Here is a 24439-nt window from a genome sequence, read left to right on the forward strand (position 1 = left end):
AAATAAAGTGTTCCAATGCTTCAATTTTCGGTGACTTTTAATATGTCATTATAAACTACATTTGGAATGAAAAAATCAATGTTTCGTTACTATTGCAATTTGTGGTGGGTTTACCTCTAAATATCACTAGATTGACTGGACTAAACGTACTATTGTAGATATAACCCCACCGCTATTTAATAAAACAAACGAGGGCTATAACGTGTTAACACTGGCCAACCCTTTATTCAGAGGGAACAACCAATTTAGGGGAAGCATTGTTTTGTCCCAAAGGAAAGTCAGGTGCGTTGTGTAGAAAATGTAGTCATTTTTAAAGCTTTGTTCCCACAGGATACAAACGCAATCACGTAACGCAACATGTTGACCATTTAAGCTTGGTTCCCACTAGAACGTAACGCAAGGACGTAAACGCAACGCAAGCGTTTTAACCAATGACAAGCGAAGTTGGTTCCCACTAGAACGTAACGCAAGGACGTAAACGCAACGCAAGCGTTTTAACCAATGATAAGCGAAGTTATCACAAGCGAATAAGCCATCGCTTGTGATTGGTCTATTCACTTGCGTTGCGTTACGTCCTTATGTTGCGTCGCTAGTGGGAACCACGCTTTAGCAATCACAAGCGAATAAGCCATCACTTGTGATTGGTCTTTTCACTTGCGTTGCGTTACGTCCTTGTGTTGTGTTGCCAGTGGGAACCACGCTTTACAAGCGAAAGTTTGAATAATCCAAAGCTTGTAGTATAATTAGCGCGCACATGACATAAAAATAATACGCATTTGGCCCTCTACCGTCTTGTGAAGTTTCAGGCAAATAAAAAAAAGAACGAAGGTTGGAATCTATCTATAATTTGTTTATTTCAAATATTGCAAATTAAGTGTACACCAAAGGAAGCAAACGTAATCAATAGCTGTGATTATGGCTATAATAATTATTATTATTATTTAATGTATTATTAGGCCTATTTATTATAATTACTAGTAAGATAAATATAGCTATATGCATCTACCACATATCAGACAAGAAATACAATTCCATTATTGTTGTTTAAATACTAATAATAATGCTTTGATTTATAAATAGGTACAAAAATCAGTAATTGTCGTAATGTTAACATAATGCAGATATATCCCGAAACATACTTTTAATGTCTTTTACTTGTCGCGTTCGTTTGGCAGTTGTTTGAAGTAGGCCCCTAAAAAAACACCTGAGTACTTAAAATAACAGTGGAACGTATTACACTTAATAATTCATTAATGTTATACAGTAGGCATATATAATAAATAATATCAATGGTAATAATCCCGTGACGTCACTGATTGCACTAAGCGAGGACCATCTAATGGAGGGTAGACCTATAGTTATTAAACCATTTAATAAAAACAAAAGCAAACTCATTAATACTATTTTATCAACATAACATAAATAAATTTATAAGCACCGTTAAAATGACACTGTCGATTCTCCAATCTACAAAACAGGAATAAAAAATAGAGGGTTAAATACATGTTTGGAAAAAAAGTAATAAAAAAATATCAACTCAACTCGTAATTAATCTTCACAAGAATAAAGGTCAAAGGTTATGAAACCTTTCCCCAATCTTAAAAAGAAAACATACCCTAAGTTGAATGCTCTAAATTAAAGATTCGATAAAAATGCTGCAATATCAATACTAACATTACATGTGCTTTTTAGTTGCAATAACGAAAACAAAAAAGTGTGTGGGGGGGGGGGGCGGGGTAAACTTGGGAACATACTAGCACTTAAACTTATCTTTGGTATAAACTATTGGTCAAATAAATTAAAATGTAGGTATTTTAAAATGTTCTTTAGTGACTGGACACAGGAGGGCATAGTTTATCATAGATAATTCCCAACCAAGTTAATGTAATATTTTACTTACAGTATTCTTAGTTAAATTTTCCAATATTATTCAAATTATCCTAAACTATAAACCAGATAATAATGTTTAAAAGTTGCATCAAAAACATGATATTTAAAAGTATACAGAATTAGATTATGTATATATATATATATATTTCATATAAACTAAATACAGTATACAAAAACATTGAGATGGTCTATTGATATACATTGGTATACTGCAATTAGCAGAGTAAATACTTAATTGAATACAAAGTATTGAATTGCTTCAATAACAATAATGTAAACAGAGAGAAACATGTATATTGTGTATATGAATTAACTAACACTAATTGAAAAAAAAAATAAAAATAATATAATAAAAATAAAATAACTTGAATTTGTCATTAAATCACAATTTTATAATAATTCCAGTTTAAAAAAAAAGAAATAGCAAAGAAGTGCCTATGAAATAAATTAAAATAATTTGATAATATAATAGATAATAAAAATGAATGGACCCTATAAACACATACTGAATATATCTGTGCACCAAGTTTGTTTACCATTAAATTAAATGTTTTAAACATTTTTAAATAAAAATTAACTAAGACATGTTTTAAACCATTTATGAAATACTGTTCTTATTCCATAAAGACAACTCAAATGAGACACTCTAATTAAGGACCAATTTTTCCCAATTTTCAACAATCTAGGACCAATGTTGGTCATTGCCGGGATCTAGAATCCACCAAGGGGTCAAGAGAAGAAGTTTTAATGTCTTCAAATATACACAATGAATTAAAATGATGCAACTAATGCCCAGGTCCTAGGTGGTCGATGATTTAAAGCTGCCTAATCACCAGAGCAGACTTCATAGATGCTCAAAGAATATATGCTTATTAAAGTGGTCTTTAATTAGAGACAAACAGAAATTTACAAGATTATAAAATCTTAATGAAATCCTGTTCCATCCGATTGACTGTTAGAAATACATTTGTCTGATTATAAAACATGATGATCAAACTATATAACTTAAACCAGATTACAATTATTTATGAATATTCCAACACAACTAAACTATTAACTAAAATGTTAACAGGCAATATGTAAACTAATATGTAATATATTATTATTTGTTTGCAATAATAAACAACAACAAAAAACAACTATAAATAATATTATAGAAATAAAAACAGTATCACTAGTATAACTATAATAAATATTAAACTCCAACAAACGGAAATCAAAATATTACATAGCTAATATGTTTTGCACCATTTAAAGAATACAAACCAAAAACATCACACACTTAAGAAACATAACATTTCTTTTAAATAGTTAATTTAAGAATAAGTTATCCTATTATTCTGTGGTATAGGTAAAACAATGTACAACTGTATATTTACAAGATCAATAGATTATTTCTTACATACATACATATCTAAAGTAGATACTGATTAGTAGATATATGTTAAGGCTTAATTATTATTTGCATTCAATTCACTGAAAGATCCTTAAGAATTTTATATAGTATTTATCTATAGTTGACTCATAATGTTTAAAATTGCAATTAATACTACATCGCTATAAATGCTAAACATTCAGTGTCGTCCAATAACAAGAAAAATGTACAAAATAACTATTTGTCCTCAAACTGTTCTTTTATCGTCAAAATCAGCCGTAAATGAAAAATGTCTTTTAGTAATTTTGATAATTTTTCAGAACTCAAAAATGCATAACTATTGTTTTAAAAAATAAAGAAAAAAACAGTGAGAAATTTAACTAAATTAAATATGTGGCATGGTTTAAGTTAAATGTTTGAGTTAGCATGTGAGGTAATCGGAGGAGGCAAATTGTGGCCAAATAATTCAATTAAAACAACCAAAATAATTTTCTGGCATGGTTTAAAAATACAATGCTGAAATGTTGAATCACTATTAATGGGACACCACTGGGACCTAAAAAACTGTCCCCTTAAAACATATATATATTTATTTCTTCTTGTTAATTTCACTTCAGAGATGTGTCGCTAAAAGATATATTGTCCCCCTAAAAAAAATTTTTTTTTAAATTTTTTTTTAATATGCCATTTTAATTTCACATAATATTAACTCTGACCAACAATTGGATAAAAAAAATATTTACTTAAAAAATGTAATTTAAAGCAAAAATTACTTCAATTATCTGTCAGAAAATGGTTTTTGGTTAAAATTAAACATTTCTTTTGTCTTTTTATAAGTAGTGAAATAATTTTTTTTCTTACAGAAGTTAAAAACTTTATTAAAACTGCAAAATGGCCTATTTTAATTCTGATTTTATTAATCTTGATTTTTCATGTTTTTGGGGGACAATACATCTTTAAATAGTGGTTGGCCATAATGTTAAAATATAATTTCCCCTTATTCCTTAATAACATGTCTCCTGAATGAGGTAGTACCCCCAAAGGAGAGGTTCAACTGTATTAGACTGATGGTTAAAATAGTACATGAAATGCAAATGTGAAAACCAAATGATTATTAACATTTCAGTCCTGCTGAGGAATATGATATCTCACACGGCTCATTAATGAAATTTGATTTGATATAATGGACCAAAACTACACAATTGTAGACACATGATTCATTAGCCAATGCCAAAATGTGATAATCAATGCACATTTTAAATAAATGCGGATTATTGTATTCTGTATTTGAATAAATTGAACTTGATATGTTTAAAAATTGAAACAAAATGTCCCCTGTGTGTCATAAATATTTTAGCAACTTATCAGGCATACCATTATTGGTAATAACTATAAAGAAAGATACTCCTGAACATAAGGTTGGTGGAGGTGTGAATTAGTTCACCTATACAAAATGTGTTACAATACAAAAATGACCATATTTCGGCATCCACCATTTTCTGCCATTTTTGCACCATCCTAAATAATAGATATTTTTTAAAATTAATAACTTAAGCATTGTAAACATTGCACGGTGGAAATTATGTAAAGGTTATTAAGTTTTACAAAGAAAAATGTATTTAAATATATGACTTGTTGTAATAATGTAAGTTGTATGAATACACATAAATTACCACACATACCTGTTGATGTGCACGTTTGGTACACACACACACACACATTCATAATTACTCCATGTTAATACTTACCAGAAGTCTGACAATTCTATACTTTTTAAAAATGCATTTTACAATATTGCTTTTGGTTCTTTAAAAATCGAACTATTTCATGCTATTTATAAATTATTTATAGTTATCAGATAAATAGTGTATTACCACAAACTTAGCTGATATGCATTGGTCAAGTATTTTTTAAACACTACCATAAAAAGTCCAAATACAGTGGACATTCTAGATTGGAATAATTATTATAGTGACCATTAGCTCCTTGTGCATCAGTAGATATTCAGCAATTACTTCATGTTTCCATTAAAGAACCACATTTTCCTCTAATGCATAAGGAGATTCCACTGTATTTTATTCTGGTACAATCTAGCCTATTTAACAGTATATAATAATCTGCCCTTCAAACATTCTAAACCTCTATTTGACAACCACAATCAACAAACTTCACACTCAGAGTGGTATTAATACTGTAAAATAGAAATTTTAAAAGTTCACAGTAAAGTTTTAAATTTAACCGGTTTGCTAAAAAAAAGTGTACTGACCCTGTTTCGAAAAGATTCTACGGATTACTGCAATGATCAGTAGTTACAATTATTAAAACTTCTTAATATTTCTTTAAATTTAATATAAAACAAACGAAAACACAATTCTAAATTATAATAATGATATAGTAAACATAGAACCCTTATTCATAGATACAATGTCAAAATTATTGTTTGAATAAACAGTCAGAAGAATTCAACCAAGAAGAACATGTTGTATCTGCTATGTAATTTGTACAACTTCTTGATGAACTCCGATTCTTACTGGATTCTACCGAAATATCTAGTACTTTAAGTTTAGACTCACTGCCAAATGCAGTATATAGTTAGTGCTTGCTGCTGCTTGTAGCCTCTGATTCGTCAACGTCTTTTTCGTCCGTCACCCCTTTTTCCTTCAGGCCGCTTATTCCAACTTTTCGTCCTTCTTTCAACCAGTTTTCCCTGTTTTCTTCAGTACCTTTTTTCAATGGATACAGTTTTTCAAAACCAATTGTTAAAGCCTAATACATAGAAAAAAAAACAAGTATATTAAAGAAATTTATGTTATAAAAGAGTTTGTACCTTGATTCATTTATATTTTTAATGTGTACTGTGATAAATTTGAAACCAGTACTGTGATACCAAACAAAAGACAAGTAAATACAAGCATTCATTATCAAATCAATACATTAATTTTCCTGAAAATCAATAGACATGTTCTGTAAGAATATACCTACTAACACCAAAACATTCAGGACGATAACTAAAAAATTGTGAATACTATCGTGTTAAACAAAGAAAGCAAGTACCACTTGAACAAATAAATAGCTCAGTACATTTATAGAATAGTAAACAAAAATGATAATATCATACCTTATATATTGGAAGGCATATTGCATCAATAAAACTAACTTGCATTTTTGGCAAGAGATGGTGTTTCTCTCTGTTCATCATATCCTTTAAAACAAATAAATAGGTGGATTTATATAGCTCATAAGATCTTTAAGGTAGATTTTACTCTATTTAATAACATGCTCCTCCTCTTAAGCTTGGTTCTAACTAGGACGTAACGCAACGTAAGTGAGTTGACCAATCACAAGTGATGGATTATTCGAACTGTCGCTTGTCGTTGGTCAACACGCCTACGTTGCGTTTACATCCTTGCATTGCGTCCTAGTAGGAACCAAGCCTAAAGGCCATTTTATGTCATTACAACCATCAGTCATTTTTTCACTATGACAGGTGATCAAGTACACCAGAGAAACCGCGCCTTTGATCACTTACTGCTGGAATTGGCGCGTTACAAATTAGTACTATTGTTATTATTATTATTAAACTGAAACTCTTTTCATGTTTTTTTTGGTGTATAGTCTTTGTTTGGTGTTTCAGTCGAGCGGTTAAGGAAGGGGCCTAAACAGCCAAAAATATTTTAAAACTGGGTTCAAGGCCAACACGCTTCTAGTTTATTTCGGTTAAGGACTCTAAACCGTATATCATTGAGTGTACACTGTTTGTCCATGTGGACAAAATTCATTTGAGCTGAGTAGGGGGTTATCCCGGTGGACTGGCTTATTTACTACCTATCTGATAGGATAGTGATTAATTTACAGTTAGTAATGCTTGGTCATTTGCCTAAAAAATAAACTTAAAATAAAATTTTGTAGGGAAACATACCTCTGGCTCCACATTTAATTTTCGCTCCAAATCACCCTGTTCAAAAAACTCTCCAGACACTAGCTCAGCAACCTAAAATGTCAAACAAAAGTGGAAAAGGAAATGTCAAACAATGTGGGTGAATTTTATAGCAATTCAATAAAAACAGAAAAAAAATACAATTATCAATAATTTACATTTTTACACAGCCTTTTAACAGTGGCAAATCAATAGAAAAATCAATCGAAAAAAAAAAAAAATCATATTAGCATTTTTTTTAAAAATAAAATTGATTGCTTATACTAACTGGGTTTAATATATTTAAACCTTAGTGTATGTCGATGTGATGTTGATTCATATATTTCTATTTTTCATGAGTAGTGTACAAAAAAGACAAAATTATGTACATTTTTTAAATGTTGGACAATAGATGCCGTTGAAGCTTTCGTATTTCATTTCATTGATTTTATTTCATTTATTTTATTATTACTATATTTAATCTAAAAATTACCAGCAATTTTAAGATTGCAGAACTACCTCCTAAAAACTTGCTGGTTATATGTGAGCAGTGGAGTAGCTCAATGTAAAGCTCTGTCTACACTATCAAACTAGTTTGACAAAAAAAAAGTGTGATGTGCTCAAATATGGTAGTGATATGCCCAAATATGGTAGTGATATGGCATCATCCCATTCATATATAAGCATTTAAATTTGTTTGCCATATAAAGTTTGATAGTGTAGACAGATCTTAAGTGTTTACGAATGCCAGTTGGATACGCCTAATATGTATTCAATATTTTACTTAATTTATTACTTGTACAAACCTCTTTCTGCACTTCCCACGGCTTGCTGATCGCAGACACATCGCAAGCTGTCATCAGCATGCCTCGCAAAATCTCCCGGTTTTCCTCATCACACCAATCGCAGTCTTTTGATTTGACTAGGTTAAAAAAATCTCCTCTTGATCTGGAAATTCAAAAAATAATTGATGCCGATCATAACTGATGTGTTGAATTGTTAGTATTAAAGAGATCTTTCTATAATGGCCTGTTTCTGTAAAACTGTATATTTCACAAATATAATTTTTAGGCTAAACCACATTTCCGCTCCCAATTAAACCGTTTAAATTTGTACATTGACTAATAACATTAACAATGCCCAAAATGCAATGCAATCCGGCGTTAAACGTTCACGATACAGCTGTCAATCAAATAATCATTATTTTGCGTTGCCGCTGAAAGTTGCATAGCGATAACCGGTTAAATGGTGTTCCAACATGGATTCAATTGGTGTTTTAACCGTTATTTTCAAGCTGCCATTTAACCGGTTTTTTAAACTGTTGCCAGGAAATTGGGGTTAATTTATTCACACGATAATTTTTTTTTTTCGAAGCAGAAAAAAGACCTACATGTATGTACTATGTGTAGTATAATCACAAGATGAATACACTAATGTCACTCCTATAAAAAATCTTACTTGAAATAAACAGCCAGGTCTGTTGAGAGTATTGCATGTTCTACAAGACGGGTTACTTGTGAGTAATCCTCCGGAGATAGGTTGTTAAATATTTCACAACCCTAAAATTTAAAGTTTAGCAGAATTTATTTATCCAACAAATTTATATTTTAAGTACTCCTATGTGATAAGTGGCATTTGTTTTTTTTATATTTTATATCAATATTATTATGTTTATTTTTTCAATCATTTTACTGTAAAGCTTGGTTGCCACTAGTTACGCAACGCAAGAATGTAACGCAACGCAAATTGATTTGACCAATCCCAAGCGACCAAACCAAGTTTAATATAAACATAAACAGTCAACTGATGATGAATACCTAATATAAATAACACGTCAATACAGACATTAATTTTAAACATTTAATTCAGCCTGATTAAGACAATACAACATCTATTTTTTTCTGTTAATTTTTAGTTTTTAAGCTTTACCTTGCTATTTAAGATCATAATGCACTGATCAAAATGATGATGCTCCATAACAGACGTAGAATACAGCTGTGCCAACGATGATTCAGTCCTGAAAAATACACAAACTTCAATTATTTCACTGAAAACAATAAAGGTTATATACTGGGGAGTAAAAAAGATTCTAGGCCAGTTTTCCAAATGAAAATGACCAAACAACTCAGATTGCGAACTGTAAGAAAACCATCGAAACATACTTATAAGTTATATAATAATAATAATTCATTCTACGAAATGTATAACATTTATGGCATAATTAATAAAGTATATTACCTTACATACCATGGTATTTTGTAATGTTTTTTTTATTTCCCTAATAAAAACTATGTCAAATTTATGAGCCTAGCTAGGCCTGACGCACTAGGCCACCTAGGTGTATGTATTATAGTAAGCAAATTTCACACGTTGAAAGCTATGCTAAGCAAACTGGATGAGGAAAGTTGAGATTTGGCAAACATTTCAGGGCAATCCGGAAGACAACATGGCAATCATGGAGACTGCAGGACAACCATATTGACTATACATGGCAACCTTTGGAAGAAAGAGTAACCATGGTGACTAAAGGGAAATAAAAGGGAATACAGGAAACCCTGGATAATTCAGGAAAACATCCATCGAGACTCCAGGCTAACTTTCATTCATTCAGTCATTCATCAGTGGAAAATTACTTCCATTTATTGTCATTTGCAAATAAAATATACATAGAAATTATGTTTGCTCCGCAATATACAAAAACAGATAAAAAAAACTCAAAAGTGTCACATCAGTCTTGTACGGTATACTGACAAGCATTCAGTGGCCAAATAAATGAATGATTGACTATACACCAAAGACACCAATGTAGATATCTATTTAAAGATATATATTGTTGATATTTCAATAGAATTATAAATTAAACAACATCTATTTTTCATTGTAATCAAATTTAGTATAGTAATTGGTAAAGATAAGTTAGAACATAACAGGTATAAAAGAAATTCTGTGTACAGTAGACAAGAACGTCAATACCCATCTATTTAATATGGATATTTAGAAGAAAAAATATATATAATATGCTGATTAATTCCCTGTTCGCTGTACACACCATAATTACATAAATTTGAAATCCATAGAAAGCAGGTTGCAAAAATGATATGTACACGCTGAGTAGCTAATCAAATGGCTTAATATGTCTGGCTTTATAATAATAATAAAAATCTAGTGAGGCATGGTTTATGAATATAACTTGTATAATCATTGAAGCTTGAATGTACTAGGTGGATAACATGTTTTATGAAAAATAGTACAGCAATATTTTGTGTACTTCGTGCATTATGTTTAGATTGGATTGTGAAATTTCATTATCGATCATAAGCGAAATTGAAAGAAATGTTGGCGTTATATCAAAAGAATGTATTTAAGTGATGTGCTATTGATTACAACAAATAACCTTTCAAAAGTATTGTCAGTGATACATATTTATATCAACTCAATTTTAAATTCTTATTTTAAACTATTTTGATACAAATGGCATCTTAAAGTATTTAATCAGTTTCATTATTACATTTTATGGAATACCTTATAACATGCATCCTAAAATCCTCCGTGTCAAGAAGTATTGTCAATCAATTATACTTACATTATCTGGTACTTATTATTTGTACCTCGATGATCAAGATCGTGACAAAAACATGCGACTAGGAGTGCCATACATTCTAGGTCAGAAATCACATTGCACAGTTGACCGGTCTAAAACATAACAGTGGAAACAAAATGTCAGCATCACAGTGTGGTAAATAAATTTTGATATAGAATCGAATTCAGAAATTCAAGACACCACAATTTTGATAAATAAGTTATTATTTTATTTGTTTGTTTTTATTTATTTACACTGTGTAACACCCTACTCGTCTCAAAAGATGTACTAGGTTTTTTAAAGTGCACATGTGCTAGATGTGTACACTAGTTGTACGGTTTTATAGTCCTTTTCCAAGAAGACTCGTTCTACCACAAGAACTATGGAGCGAGTGAGCCTCGAAGGCTTGCCGATGTTAGAGCTACATAATATACGGATCAACTGTTTTAACTGCTCGGTCACTCACTCACATGTTCTCAGATAAGGACAGTGACTAATAACTGGAGATCTGACTTGGCTTGTACTTTCAAATGAGTAGGGGATTACCATGGAGGATGGGTAAATTTCACACTCTGTCATAGACCATATGTAATGTAAAACCTACTGTTTATAGTCCACTACAGTGTGGACATAGTACAATATTTCATCCATAAGTAGAAATACATATTATTCGTCATATTAGTAATATATTGTTTTAAGATTTGCATGGCGAATTCAAATGTTGATATAAAGTTTGTGGTATATTAGTTCTGAAAAGAACTGTTGAGTTTCTCGACGTTTCGATCAATATGCATTGATCGTCCTCAGGAGTGAGAATGCAGAAAGTCCAGGAAACTTGGAATATAAGTGGAAAGGGTGGGACTGGTGTGAAAGCCAGAAACAATAGCAAGTTCACACAGTGGGAGGGATTGAAACTAGATATAGAAGAGCATTGTTTCTTTTTTGATTAGTTATAATATTGTAAACAATGACTTACTTTAAGTATTGCAAACATTGTTTGGGACACACTAAATGCATGTTTCCAATTGTGATATGTCACATTGCGATAATTTTTTCGTACGCTCAGTAGCCACCGACACATTGTCTGAAAGAAACAAATATCTTCAACTTAAATGAAAGTAATACCAAATATTTGAATAAATGTAATTATATACAAGTGGTATATCCATTTGCTAACGGTTAAGCTGAGTTACAATGAGAGTACGCCCACACTAAAGTTTACATTTTTTTATACCAACCAATACACATTTGATAGCATTTCACTTTTCAATGCACATTAACAATAAGATCTGCTGAGTAGTAACTAATTATGATCAATCCTTTTGTAGAGTCTAGTAATTAATACAGGGGAACTGCAATCCACTGCCATAGTATCAGAAATTGCTAAGGACCTGGGTTCAATTCAACAACAACCTAGGTTGTAATGCACGACTCTTTCAACTCCACTCCCTAAGCCTCAAATGAGACTTAGTTTGTAAGCACAATAAATTATTAAATAGTTATCCATCCTGTAATTGAAGAGTTACTCGCTGTTGGATGTGTATGAAATCTATACAAAAAAAACAAAAAAAATGAGACACTCCTCGACCATAGTTCTGGCAAGGAAGAACTAAATGTAAGAAAGTAGATGTAAATTCACTCTTCCCTTGTCCATTTAACCCTGTCATTTCACTGTGTTCAGTTACTACATCCATATTATGGAAGCTACAAGAGTAGCCCTATATTCCAATGGAATAAGAAGAAACTAACTATATGGCAGTCTACCCATCATCCAAAAGAGACTATAAACAATCCATATTGGACAAAATGTGGATTACTTCAGTTGATGTTTCCGCGTTTATAGTACTATCAATAAAATATACATGCATGTATGTATCAATTCCAAAAATTATATAAGAAAAATATTCATAATAGAATATATTTAGGCTGAATGCACCAATGCGTAACCAATTTGCTTTTTTTTGTAACACGCACGAGACAGGAAGTACAACATAACCAAGGCCGTAGTGAGAGTTTAAAAACAGACGAGGCAAAGATGCTTTAAATATAATTATTATTTCATAAAATATAACGATCTGTGCTGAGGAATTGGGGTGGGTGAAGACAATTTTAATCCAAACCATTCCTATACTATGCAAATTTATCACACATCTATGCTAGTATAATAAAATATCGTATACTCTATCTCTAACAAATATTTCAATCTACTATCAACTAAAGCCGAAGTATAGTCGTTATCTCGGAACCATTCTACTGTCACCACCAGGTAGGCTTGTTTCATCAGTGCTTCTGTGAAGGGATTAGTTGGGAGCAGGAACGCCAGTAGACCAAACCAAATACTGTTTTGATTAAGATCATGCTGGAAATTACCTCAAGAAAATTGAAAATTTTAGTAAGGATGGCTCTGGCCCTGATAACATTCTACAATAAGACTTGGTACTACTACTAGCTCTGTTATTGGTCTAGTGAAGCATTTGGTACTGGACCATGGCATTGGTAAGGAAGCACCCAGGTACTCATTTATTTGCCTTTTAAACATACTATATAAAGCTCTGTCTGCACTATCAAACTTTATGTGACAACAAATGTGATGTGCCCAAATATGGTAGTAATATGACATTATCATGTCCATATATGGGCACATCATATTTTTTTTGTCACAGAAAGTTTGATAGTGTTGACAGAACTTATAAAATAGAAACATGGAGAATAGATTAAATGACAAGGCTAACATTGAAATACACTTTATTAACATGGATCCATCAAGGCAAACTAATCAATGCACTTACAATCTTCTAATACCTACCTCATAATTTATTCGGAACTTGTTAAAAAAGTCCAATTCGTGAAACATGCGGATTCCCGCGATCAGCATATCATCTTCTGTAAACCTGAGTTCATTGAATGAGAACTTTGCCAAACCTAATTCAGTATTTGACGGGATAGACATTTTCTGTAAACAAAAAGATACAGAGTGAAATAATGAGAAATGCTGTTTATATAATACTTAAAGGTGCATTCACACTGGATTAAAAAAAGGAAGATTTTATCATGACTATTAGTAATTATGAGTAAATATCAAAGCAGCTCTAAATTAAATTTAACACAGCTATTCAATGTAAGTCAGTAAGACATACAGCTCACAAATTGTTTAAAAACAACAATTCTACTTAAAAAGTTTAACTCTGTCAAACATGTTGTTGAGTGCTTGTGAATGTTAAATGTATTATTCTGGCCCTCAAGCTTAACTGTAAATTGAGGAAATTCGGATTAGGCCCTCCACGAACCCACGGCAGCCAGCAGTGCAGCGCCTACCAGATCAGTACACTGGGAGACGATCTCCTACTCTTTTCAAATAGTGTACCAAGTTATATAATGTGCACTACTAAGTACACGGGACCAACAGCTCATCCCATCCAAAGGATGAGGCAATGAGAGTAAAACCTTTAGGATGCAATTAGTATGGTACAGAAACCTCGAACCCATGCCTATCACCTGATAGTCTGATATTATCATTACATCATCACTCTTTGGTATATATACAGCACCCGCCGCTATTTATGGTCTCCCATCCAGAACGCAACCGGGCCCAACATTGCTTAACTTCGGTGATCTGACAAGAACCGGTGTTTCAACGCATATATATACATATGAAGTTTTAAGTTCATGCTTATTTATTTGCCCAGGTAAGTTTGTTTCATTTTAATATGACTAGATTTACCTTAAGTCTTAATGCCTCTTCTTGAGAAGCTGTCGCATGGTATGAAAGTGTCTGTAAAATAAAACATTGATACCAAATGATATTCATGATATAATGTATAAATAATTTTTAAATATTCTACAGTAGATATTAATACTATTATATTTTTATTGAAAAATATTACTCATCCCATAATGCTAATTTAAAATAAAAATATTTTGATACAAAAGTCAGCAATAAAAATAAAATTTGAAAAAAAGGTAATTGAAATTAGGTTAGGTACGAATTACTTTTTCTACTGCTACTCGTGGTAAGGCCGTATGTTACGTTATAGCATTAATGCACTTGTCAATTGCATGACCCACTATACGACCCCCGGGAGAGGTGCGTCATTTTTCCGATGTGCGTCATACTTTTGAATACCATGACGCACCCGTGCGTCAAAAAGGTGACTTACCTTTAGGTGACCATGACGCACCCATTTTGACGCACAGTGACCATGTTGTTTATGATATGGTGGGTGGTAAAGTGACGGACATTGACACACCTTGTTCATTGATGTGACGTACCATCTAGGTTTTTTGACGCACCCCTGCGTCAGTAATTATTTATAAATGACGCACCCATGACGCACCTCTCCCGGGGGTCGTATAGTGGGTCATACAATTGACATGTGCATAAACAAATGTAATATACTGCAGTACTACAGTAGAATGATGACATGGTCACTCATGTGTAAAAACAAGACAAGCAACCTATCTCATTGTAATACTAAACTAATATTTATGAATAACTAAGGCTTGCAAGAATTAGGGCACACCGATAAATAGTACTTATTCCAAGCATGGTAATTCCTGATTAATGATCTACTATGACTACTATAGTATATAATTTGCTTAGATACACGTATTGAGCTCTGTCTACACTATCAAACTTTATGTGACACAAAAATGTGATGTGCTTATATATGGACATAATGATGTCATATCACTACCATATTTGGCCACATCACATTTTTTTTGTCAAACTAGTTTGATAGAGTAGACAGAGCGTGATACTTTTGTGTTTAGTGGATCTTAATGGTTTTTTTGTTTTTGTTTATTACAATTACAATACATTTTTGCTCAAATTAATAGCTGTTAAAGGCTACAGTATCTTGTCTATAATACCTTCGGGAGATAATTTATCAGCTTGCGATGTAAACATTAGAAATCGCTTTAAAAGAAATATGAAATGTTAAATGACCCATGCAACTGCCTAAAGAATTGTACCCTGGAGAAGGAAGACTTTTATCTCAAGATTCATAACTAGTTTGGCAGTTAATTTGTACAGACGAGACTGGCTTGCCAAATAGGCCATAAGAGAGGCCATCACAACTAATAGAAAAACTCTGCCTGTAATGGTAAATCTATGCACTACCAGGATATATTTTTTACGCATTTAGCTGGAGAAACATAACGAAACTCCTATGATTATTAAGAGACTTAAGAGATCTGTATATTATACTATGTTGGAATACACTACAAATAATAAATAAATAATCAAATTCTAGGTGCTAATAATGGTAGTGAGTTTAAACAATGGAGGAAATAGTTTGACTTAAAATTAGAATTTAGACCAACTTACTAACCTCTAAAGCAACACGTTGCTTGGCAACAGCTCTGCAAGCATTCTCATACATGTGTGTGTTTGTTATGCCAAGTCCACAAAAAATTGCAAATGCCTGCAAAAACATAAAAAAAAAACATAATTAAACGCAAAACTACAATTAAATAAGTATTAGGTAATGTTTAAAACAAATTAAACGCAAAACTACAATTACAATCTTACAATTAACTAAATATTAGGTAATGTTTAAAACAAAATAAACGAATCAATTGAATAATATGGAAGATCTTTTTGTTTCGCAAAATTGAATGTATTTCTAAATGCAAGATTATTATCTAAACATCAGACTAGTGTCATAAAATACATTCAGAAGTAACATCAATAAATTATAGGAAGTTTAATGAGTATCGACTGATTGCAATGCCAGTGATGTCACATCATACCAGACAAAGGTCATCACAATGTACCATTTACAAATTTTCATATTATAGTATGTATATAGGTTAATTTTCTCATTTTCTAAATTAGCAATTTAAAATCAAAGTGCGTATCCACCACACTAAGTAAATGTAGATAGAGGGTACTTATAGTACTGTATCTAAAATTTGCCCAGTATCATAGGAAAATTCTGTAACACAGTTGTATCATAGATGATAAGCCTAACCCACCCTTCTGTAACATAACACAGGGGTCACATGTGATACATGTATTGAAACATTTGCCTATTATGATAAACTGGACATGCCATGTGGAAATATAATACAGAGAATCGGTCATAGGTGGGCTAAATTAAAAAAACAAATCTACCAAAATGCCCATCTTGTTTAAACCTACTTTTATTAGTTAATTGCTCTAAAAGCTCTGCCTACACTATTAAACTAGTTTGACAAAAAAAGTGTGATGTGACCAAATATGGTAGTGATATATATAGGCACATCACATTTTTTGTTGTCACATAATGATGTATACAGAGCTTTATTTAAACCTTAAAAAATCAACATTACCTCAAACATCTCTTCATCATTCTTGTTGAAAGCAACTCCGTCTATTTTGTTTACAAGTAGACTGACGCCCACGATGGTGCCATTTGCATTCCTTATTGGCATGCACAACATTTGTTTTGTTCGGAACCCTGTTTGCTCGTCACACTGTGGATTAAAAAAATGGTATTAAATGCAGATGTTTACATTTTGTAATTTTTGTAAATATAAACAATGAATATTGAATTAGTCAACACTTATTAATGGGTTATCTTAACTGTCAACAATGGTAGGTGATCTAACTTTGGGCCAGCCCAGGGCTGGTCTAAACGTTTTGGAGCATTTAAACTTCCAATAAGTAAATATAGTTGGTTTCTATGTGTGACAAATATATGTACTGTTATGCTGACAAACCAATTGAAATATGCAATATTTACCCCAATTTTGCACAAGCTATCACAAGACTGAATTGGCTTGTAGACATGTGCAAATGTAATAGCTCTATGCTCTATTGATGTGTTGGTATATTGCAATTTTAAATGGTGTGTGTTTAGGTACTCTAAGAAAAGACGTTTTCCCCCTATCTATGATGTATGGAAATGCCATTTGCATATTGGCTCAAACATGCAGCTCTTTCTTCTAGTAGGCACTCATAAACACATGATTTTTTGTTATATCAAGCCATTGCATATTAGGTCAAACATGTCAAATTCACAAAAACCAGCAGTTGCAGCCAGCTTTCAAACAGAACAATTTCATTTACTCTGGCTGGCATTCATTCAAGCATTGATTCACTTCCCAAAGTCCCTGGGATTACGTGCGGCTTAATTTAATTGGTGAGTACATTACGAGACAATCATTCATAAACAAAAACCAATTGAAACTGATGTTGATGGATTAGAATAACCAGATATTATAAGAATGTTAAATAATTAAATTTACAGTACTGTGAATACTAGAGATACAGAATGGACACATATGTATAAGATATACTGTATTTCTGAAAAACAAGACAGAACTACTCGAGCTACAAAGAAAGCCGTAAAAATGTAAAAATCAATTTATATTTGTCCTAGATATTATTTCATTGTCTTTCAGTACCCCCCATGAGAATAAGTGGCTTAATGTGTTAACGCTATATCACATGTTTACGAGACTATAAACTATGACACGCAGCTCGCACTGAATGAGCCTGTGACGTTTGTTGTGACAGAATACGGTAAAGGTCATGTTCATCTACTAGTTACTTGTCAGATGCATTCAATGCTAAAAATACATTATTGACAACATATAAATGTAATAAATCTTATCAAGTTGATTTTGAATTGCCTTATTGTCTTATTTCTATTGATCTGATTTTATACTTAATTTAATTCCAAGGAAATGAGTTATGTCATCCATATCATATTCAACTAAATTGTTGAACGAAAGTGTTAAGAAAATACATTTTTCATTTTTGTTTAAATTTACGATCAGCCAGACTGTGTAATACTAATAAATCTTGTTTAAAGTCATTAACTGCAGACAACCAGTGGTGGATATGTATCAGAGAGTTACGTTGGCAGAGAAGGAAGAAAAAGAAAATGTGACCAAACTTTAAAGCTATGTCTACACTATCAAACTAGTCAAGCAATTTAAAAGATAACTTGAGACGTTTTATATTTTATTCTTTATATAGTATTTTAATATTTATACTGTTCATAATGTTTTATACATAGCATATTTTCTTATATATTATCTTATCCATTGTATAGTATTGTATGTTTTTAACTGTTGTTATTTTTATTGTAATTTCAACCTTGGAAGGCAAATTTCATTTACTGTGTATTTGACAATAAATTTGAACTTGAACTTGAACTTGAACTAGTTTGAAAAACAAAGTGTGATGTGCCCAAATATGGTAGTGATATGCCCAAATATGGTAGTTATATGACATCGTCATGTCTATATATGGGCACATTTATTGTCACATAAAGTTTGATAGTGTAGACAGAGCTTTAGGGAAATGTATTTAAGTTTAAAAAAATATTTCTAATACATAATTTCTCCTTACCTTTGAATCAAATTTCGGCTCATTATATGCATCTGATATATTCAAAGTCTGTAAGATAAAATTGGATTGGATTTTCATTATTAAAAGACTCTGAGCTTTTATAACAATATTACAAATTAACTTTTGTCATGTTTGGTTGCTTAATCTCCTGTATGTTGATTTTTAAAATTACCAGTTAACTTGAAGAAAGTTATGCTTGGTTGAACAGTTCTAGGGTTTTAGGCTGGCCAATTTCTATATAATACATATGTGACATTCAGTCTTCAGAGCTAGCTTCTAGTAAAATTTGTTTGAACAGTTCCAAATTCTTAGGTTACCAATTTCTAGAGTTTGGTTGCATGTATTCATATAGTTGTGTATGGTTGAATGGTTACTGTAATGTATTACGGGTAATAGTTCCTCTCATTCAGTCTTCAGGGCTGCCAGAAAAATTCTACTCATGTTTGGTTTCAGATTCTTAGGCAACGACTTCTAGAGTTTGCTTGCTTAGGGGTTAGATCTTTATCCATTAGTTACCAGCCAACTTCTACAAAGTCATGTTTGGTTGCACAGTTTCAGGTTTTTATGCCTTATTTGTTTACTGCAATGTATTGTGGGTAATAGTTTCTCCCATTCAGTCTTCAGGGCTGCCAGAAAAATTCTAGTCATGTTTGGTTTCAGATTCTTAGGCAACCGACTTCTAGAGTTTGCTTGCTTAGGGGTTAGATCTTTATCCATTAGTTACCAGCCAACTTCTACAAAGTCATGTTTGGTTGCACAGTTTCAGGTTTTTATGCCTTATTTGTTTACTGCAATGTATTGTGGGTAATAGTTTCTCCCATTCAGTCTTCAGGGCTGCCAGAAAAATTCTAGTCATGTTTGGTTTCAGATTCTTAGGCAACGACTTCTAGAGTTTGCTTGCTTAGGGGTTAGATCTTTATCCATTAGTTACCAGCCAACTTCTACAAAGTCATGTTTGGTTGCACAGTTTCAGGTTTTTATGCCTTATTTGTTTACTGCAATGTATTGTGGGTAATAGTTTCTCCCATCCCGTCTTCAGGGCTGCCAGAAAAATTCTAGTCATGTTTGGTTCCAGATTCTTAGGTAACCGACTTCTAGAGTTTGCTTGCGTAGGAGTTGGGTCTTTTTCTATTCAGTTACCAGCCAACTTCTACAAAGTCATGTTTGGTTGCACAGTTTCAGGTTTTTACGCCTTATTTGTTTACTGCAATGTATTGTGGGTAATAGTTTCTCCCATTCAGTCTTCAGGGCTGCCAGCAACATTCTAGTCATGTTGGTTGCACAGTTCAAAGTTTGTAGGCAGGACAACTTCTATGTGTTAAGTTGCATACAGTAGGTAATATCTTTTCCATTCACTCATCAGTTGTTCTTCTAAAATTCATCTTTGGTTGCACATTTCAAAGTTTGTAGGCAGGACAACTTCTACAGTTGGTAGCATACAGTGTAATATTTGCTCCCATTCTTCAGAGCTCATGCCAGCGATCACACCTAGAAAATTATTTGTGAATCCAGAGTAGCTTCCAGTTTATCCTACAATCTACGATCCTCTGGGGAAAGTCCGTGTTTGGCTAGTTAGCTGGTTAGAAAGTAGTTTGTTGCATGACACTATTATTTTCCTTCAGTCCAAATTGCCAGCCAAAGTGTAGCCACCATGCCATTCACTTAACAGTTTTTTGTGTCATAAATACACATTTTTCCAACATTTGATAGATCTACAAACAACCTTTAGCTGACACTAATAATAAACTTTCTTCTCATAAAAAAATAATGTTAAATACATTCTTGAAACACATCTTGGTCTGAACTCTGATATTTAAAGTTACACTTTTGAACTGTCAGAAAAAGATCTTTTGTAATGTTTACTTCAATAAAGGACACTTATGTTAGTAAAATATATTAAATATACTATTTTATAGAGTATTAACCTTTATTAAAGGGACATTTTTGGAACTAAACAAATAGTAAATAGGTGTGCTAGTGTTAACAAATATATAGCTCGATGTTTGATTCACAAGTCCCTTATAATAGGTTCTACTGTTATAATAATTTAAAAAAAAAACAATATTCAGTTTTAAAAAAATGATTTAAAAAGAAGAAACATTTCCATGTAGTAATGTACAATCTGTTATTTCTAAAAAATACAACAATAACTGATTACTTTTATTGATTTTAGTTTAGTATTCATGAAACATAACTATTTTAAATGTTAATGCCAGGACTCTGTAGAAGTTATACACTAATGGACTTTAATAGTAACATAGCCATGTTTAATGTTTAGCTACTGTATAAAGTAGGTCTGTTTTCTAGACATGCTTGTATGAACAACTCATTTACATGTCTACAGCAATATAAAATGTACAATAAAATTATTTTCATCAATAAGGGAATTTGTTAAACTGTTCCCTTTCTCCACATTTTGTGGTTATCAGAATTTCAGTTAATCTTAAGAAATACAACTTCCTGATGAAAACCAATATATCAGTGGATAGTTATATATACAGCACTTTAGTCGTGTAATTCATATTAAATCATACTAATAACTTTAAGGTTTAAATTTAAATTAAATCACATCTAAAAATAAACAATGGTTATTTATACTACAATGAAATAGATACAGTAGAACATCTATAATTAATCAATAACAACAACACCACCACAAACAACCATTATTTAAGGTAAATTAATCAATTAAAGAAGATATATAGAGAAAATTGTATACATTTGCCTGTTAGAATGTTTAAATTATTCAATAACTGATTTAAAAATAGTAAATTTTTGAAATTTGCAAATATATACAAAATGTGCATGTTACATTTGTTTCTATTTAATAATGTATGATTATAGAGCCAGGTTTGAGTATTTATTATAAAAGGAGCACATTCCTTCATAATAACGACGACATAACACGTAGAACTTGAATTCCGTAATGACGTTGTAGCGTGAGACAATGAAAATTGACACTTGATAATGTTTTAAAAACCATACCTTGGGGAAATGTTAAACAAAAAGTAGAGCAGCAAAAAATCATATTGAGAAGTTACATCAATTTTTAATTAGTTTAGTGATTTTACAAAAACAAAACATGATATGTAAGTTGTGTTTATTGATTTAAAATAACAATACAGTAGACCTCTATTAAGGGGACACTTTGGCATCCAACAAAGGATCTCTTAATAAAATGTCCCCTAAATAGGGATTAAATGTAGCGTTAAAACATATACAGTACAACCTCTATTAAGAGGACACTTTGGCATCTAACAAAGGATCTCTTAATAAAATGTCCCCTAAATAGGGATTAAACGTAGCGTTAAAACATATACAGTACAACCTCTATTAAGGGGACACTTAGGCATCCAACAAAGGATCTCTTAATAGAATGTCCCCTAAATAGGGATTAAATGTAGCATTAAAACATATACAGTACAACCTCTATTAAGGGGACACTTAGGCATCCAACAAAGGATCTCTTAATAAAATGTCCCCTAAATAGGGATTAAATGTAGCGTTAAAACATATACAGTACAACCTCTATTAAGGGGACACTTTGGCATCCAACAAAGGATCTCTTAATAAAATGTCCTCTAAATAGGGATTAAATGTAGCATTAAAACATATACAGTACAACCTCTATTAAGGGGACACTTAGGTATCCAACAAAGGATCTCTTAATAAAATGTCCCCTAAATAGGGATTAAATGTAGCGTTAAAACATATACAGTACAACCTCTATTAAGGGGACACTTTGGCATCCAACAAAGGATCTCTTAATAAAATGTCCCCTAAATAGGGATTAAATGTAGCATTAACACATATACAGTACAACCTCTATTAAGGGGACACTTTGGCATCCACAACAAAGGATCTCTTAATAGAATGTCCCCTAAATAGGGATTAAATGTAGCGTTAAAACATATACAGTACAACCTCTATTAAGGGGACACTTAGGCATCCAACAAAGGATCTCTTAATAGAATGTCCCCTAAATAGGGATTAAATGTAGCATTAAAACATATACAGTACAACCTCTATTAAGGGGACACTTTGGCATCCAACAAAGGATCTCTTAATAAAATGTTCCCTAAATAGGGATTAAATGTAGCATTAAAACATATACAGTACAACCTCTATTAAGGGGACACTTAGGCATCCAACAAAGGATCTCTTAATAGAATGTCCCCTAAATAGGGATTAAATGTAGCATTAAAACATATACAGTACAACCTCTATTAAGGGGACACTTTGGCATCCACAACAAAGGATCTCTTAATAGAATGTCCCCTAAATAGGGATTAAATGTAGCATTAAAACATATACAGTACAACCTCTATTAAGGGGACACTTTGGCATCCAACAAAGGATCTCTTAATAAAATGTCCCCTAAATAGGGATTAAATGTAGCGTTAAAACATATACAGTACAACCTCTATTAAGGGGACACTTAGGCATCCAACAAAGGATCTCTTAATGGAATGTCCCCTAAATAGGGATTAAATGTAGCGTTAAAACATATACAGTACAACCTCTATTAAGGGGACACTTAGGCATCCAACAAAGGATCTCTAAATGGAATGTCCCCTAAATAGGGATTAAATGTAGCATTAAAACATATACAGTACAACCTCTATTAAGGGGACACTTTAGCATCCAACAAAGAATCTCTTAATAGAATGTCCCCTAAATAGGGATTAAATGTAGCATTAAAACATATACAGTACAACCTCTATTAAGGGGACACTTAGGCATCCAACAAAGGATCTCTTAATAAAATGTCCCCTAAATAGGGATTAAATGTAGCATTAAAACATATACAGTACAACCTCTATTAAGGGGACACTTTGGCATCCAACAAAGGATCTCTTAATAAAATGTCCCCTAAATAGGGATTAAATGTAGCGTTAAAACATATACAGTACAACCTATTAAGGGGACACTTTGGCATCCAACAAAGGATCTCTTAATAAAATGTCCCCTAAATAGGGATTAAATGTAGCATTAAAACATATACAGTACAACCTCTATTAATTTTAAATACTGTAATTTGTAAATGTTTGTAACATTTGCAATTATAATAAAATAGAAATTTAAAAAGTAAATAAACAGTTTGTTGTTCTCATAATACTCATAATAAATGCACCTTATCTTTTTATGATTTGTTTCAAAAAATAGACATTTAAAAGACAATTGAGGTGATTAAATTTAATAAGTATTGTCACTAATTGTGACCTGATCGAGTAATGCTGCCCCCAAGGGCTTTACAATGATGCACATACTACGCAAAAACAAACATGCAATACGCTTTACTCTACTCAAGCAAAAAACTCACAATTAGCATTGCCT

General features: G+C 31.9%; 1 protein-coding gene across 2 annotated transcripts in view; it reads right to left on the reverse strand.

The window, feature by feature from the left end:
* Positions 1-734: 734 nt before the first annotated feature.
* Positions 735-24439, reverse strand: part of LOC140050977 (dual 3',5'-cyclic-AMP and -GMP phosphodiesterase 11-like) — an 87973-nt gene continuing 64268 nt past the window's right edge. For both annotated transcript variants that reach the window (XM_072096020.1, XM_072096019.1), the window contains 13 exons: positions 19103-19150; positions 17074-17217; positions 16092-16184; positions 14483-14533; positions 13568-13714; positions 11738-11845; positions 10765-10874; positions 9111-9198; positions 8640-8740; positions 7988-8129; positions 7185-7256; positions 6384-6467; positions 735-6031 (listed from right to left, as the gene is read on the reverse strand). In XM_072096020.1, coding sequence (XP_071952121.1) covers positions 5858-6031; positions 6384-6467; positions 7185-7256; positions 7988-8129; positions 8640-8740; positions 9111-9198; positions 10765-10874; positions 11738-11845; positions 13568-13714; positions 14483-14533; positions 16092-16184; positions 17074-17217; positions 19103-19150 — 1362 coding nt within the window. In that variant the 3' untranslated portion in view covers positions 735-5857. The remainder of the gene's footprint in view (positions 6032-6383; positions 6468-7184; positions 7257-7987; positions 8130-8639; positions 8741-9110; positions 9199-10764; positions 10875-11737; positions 11846-13567; positions 13715-14482; positions 14534-16091; positions 16185-17073; positions 17218-19102; positions 19151-24439) is intronic.

Source organism: Antedon mediterranea, chromosome 6 (assembly GCF_964355755.1).
Source record: "Antedon mediterranea chromosome 6, ecAntMedi1.1, whole genome shotgun sequence".
Lineage (NCBI taxonomy): Eukaryota > Metazoa > Echinodermata > Crinoidea > Comatulida > Antedonidae > Antedon > Antedon mediterranea.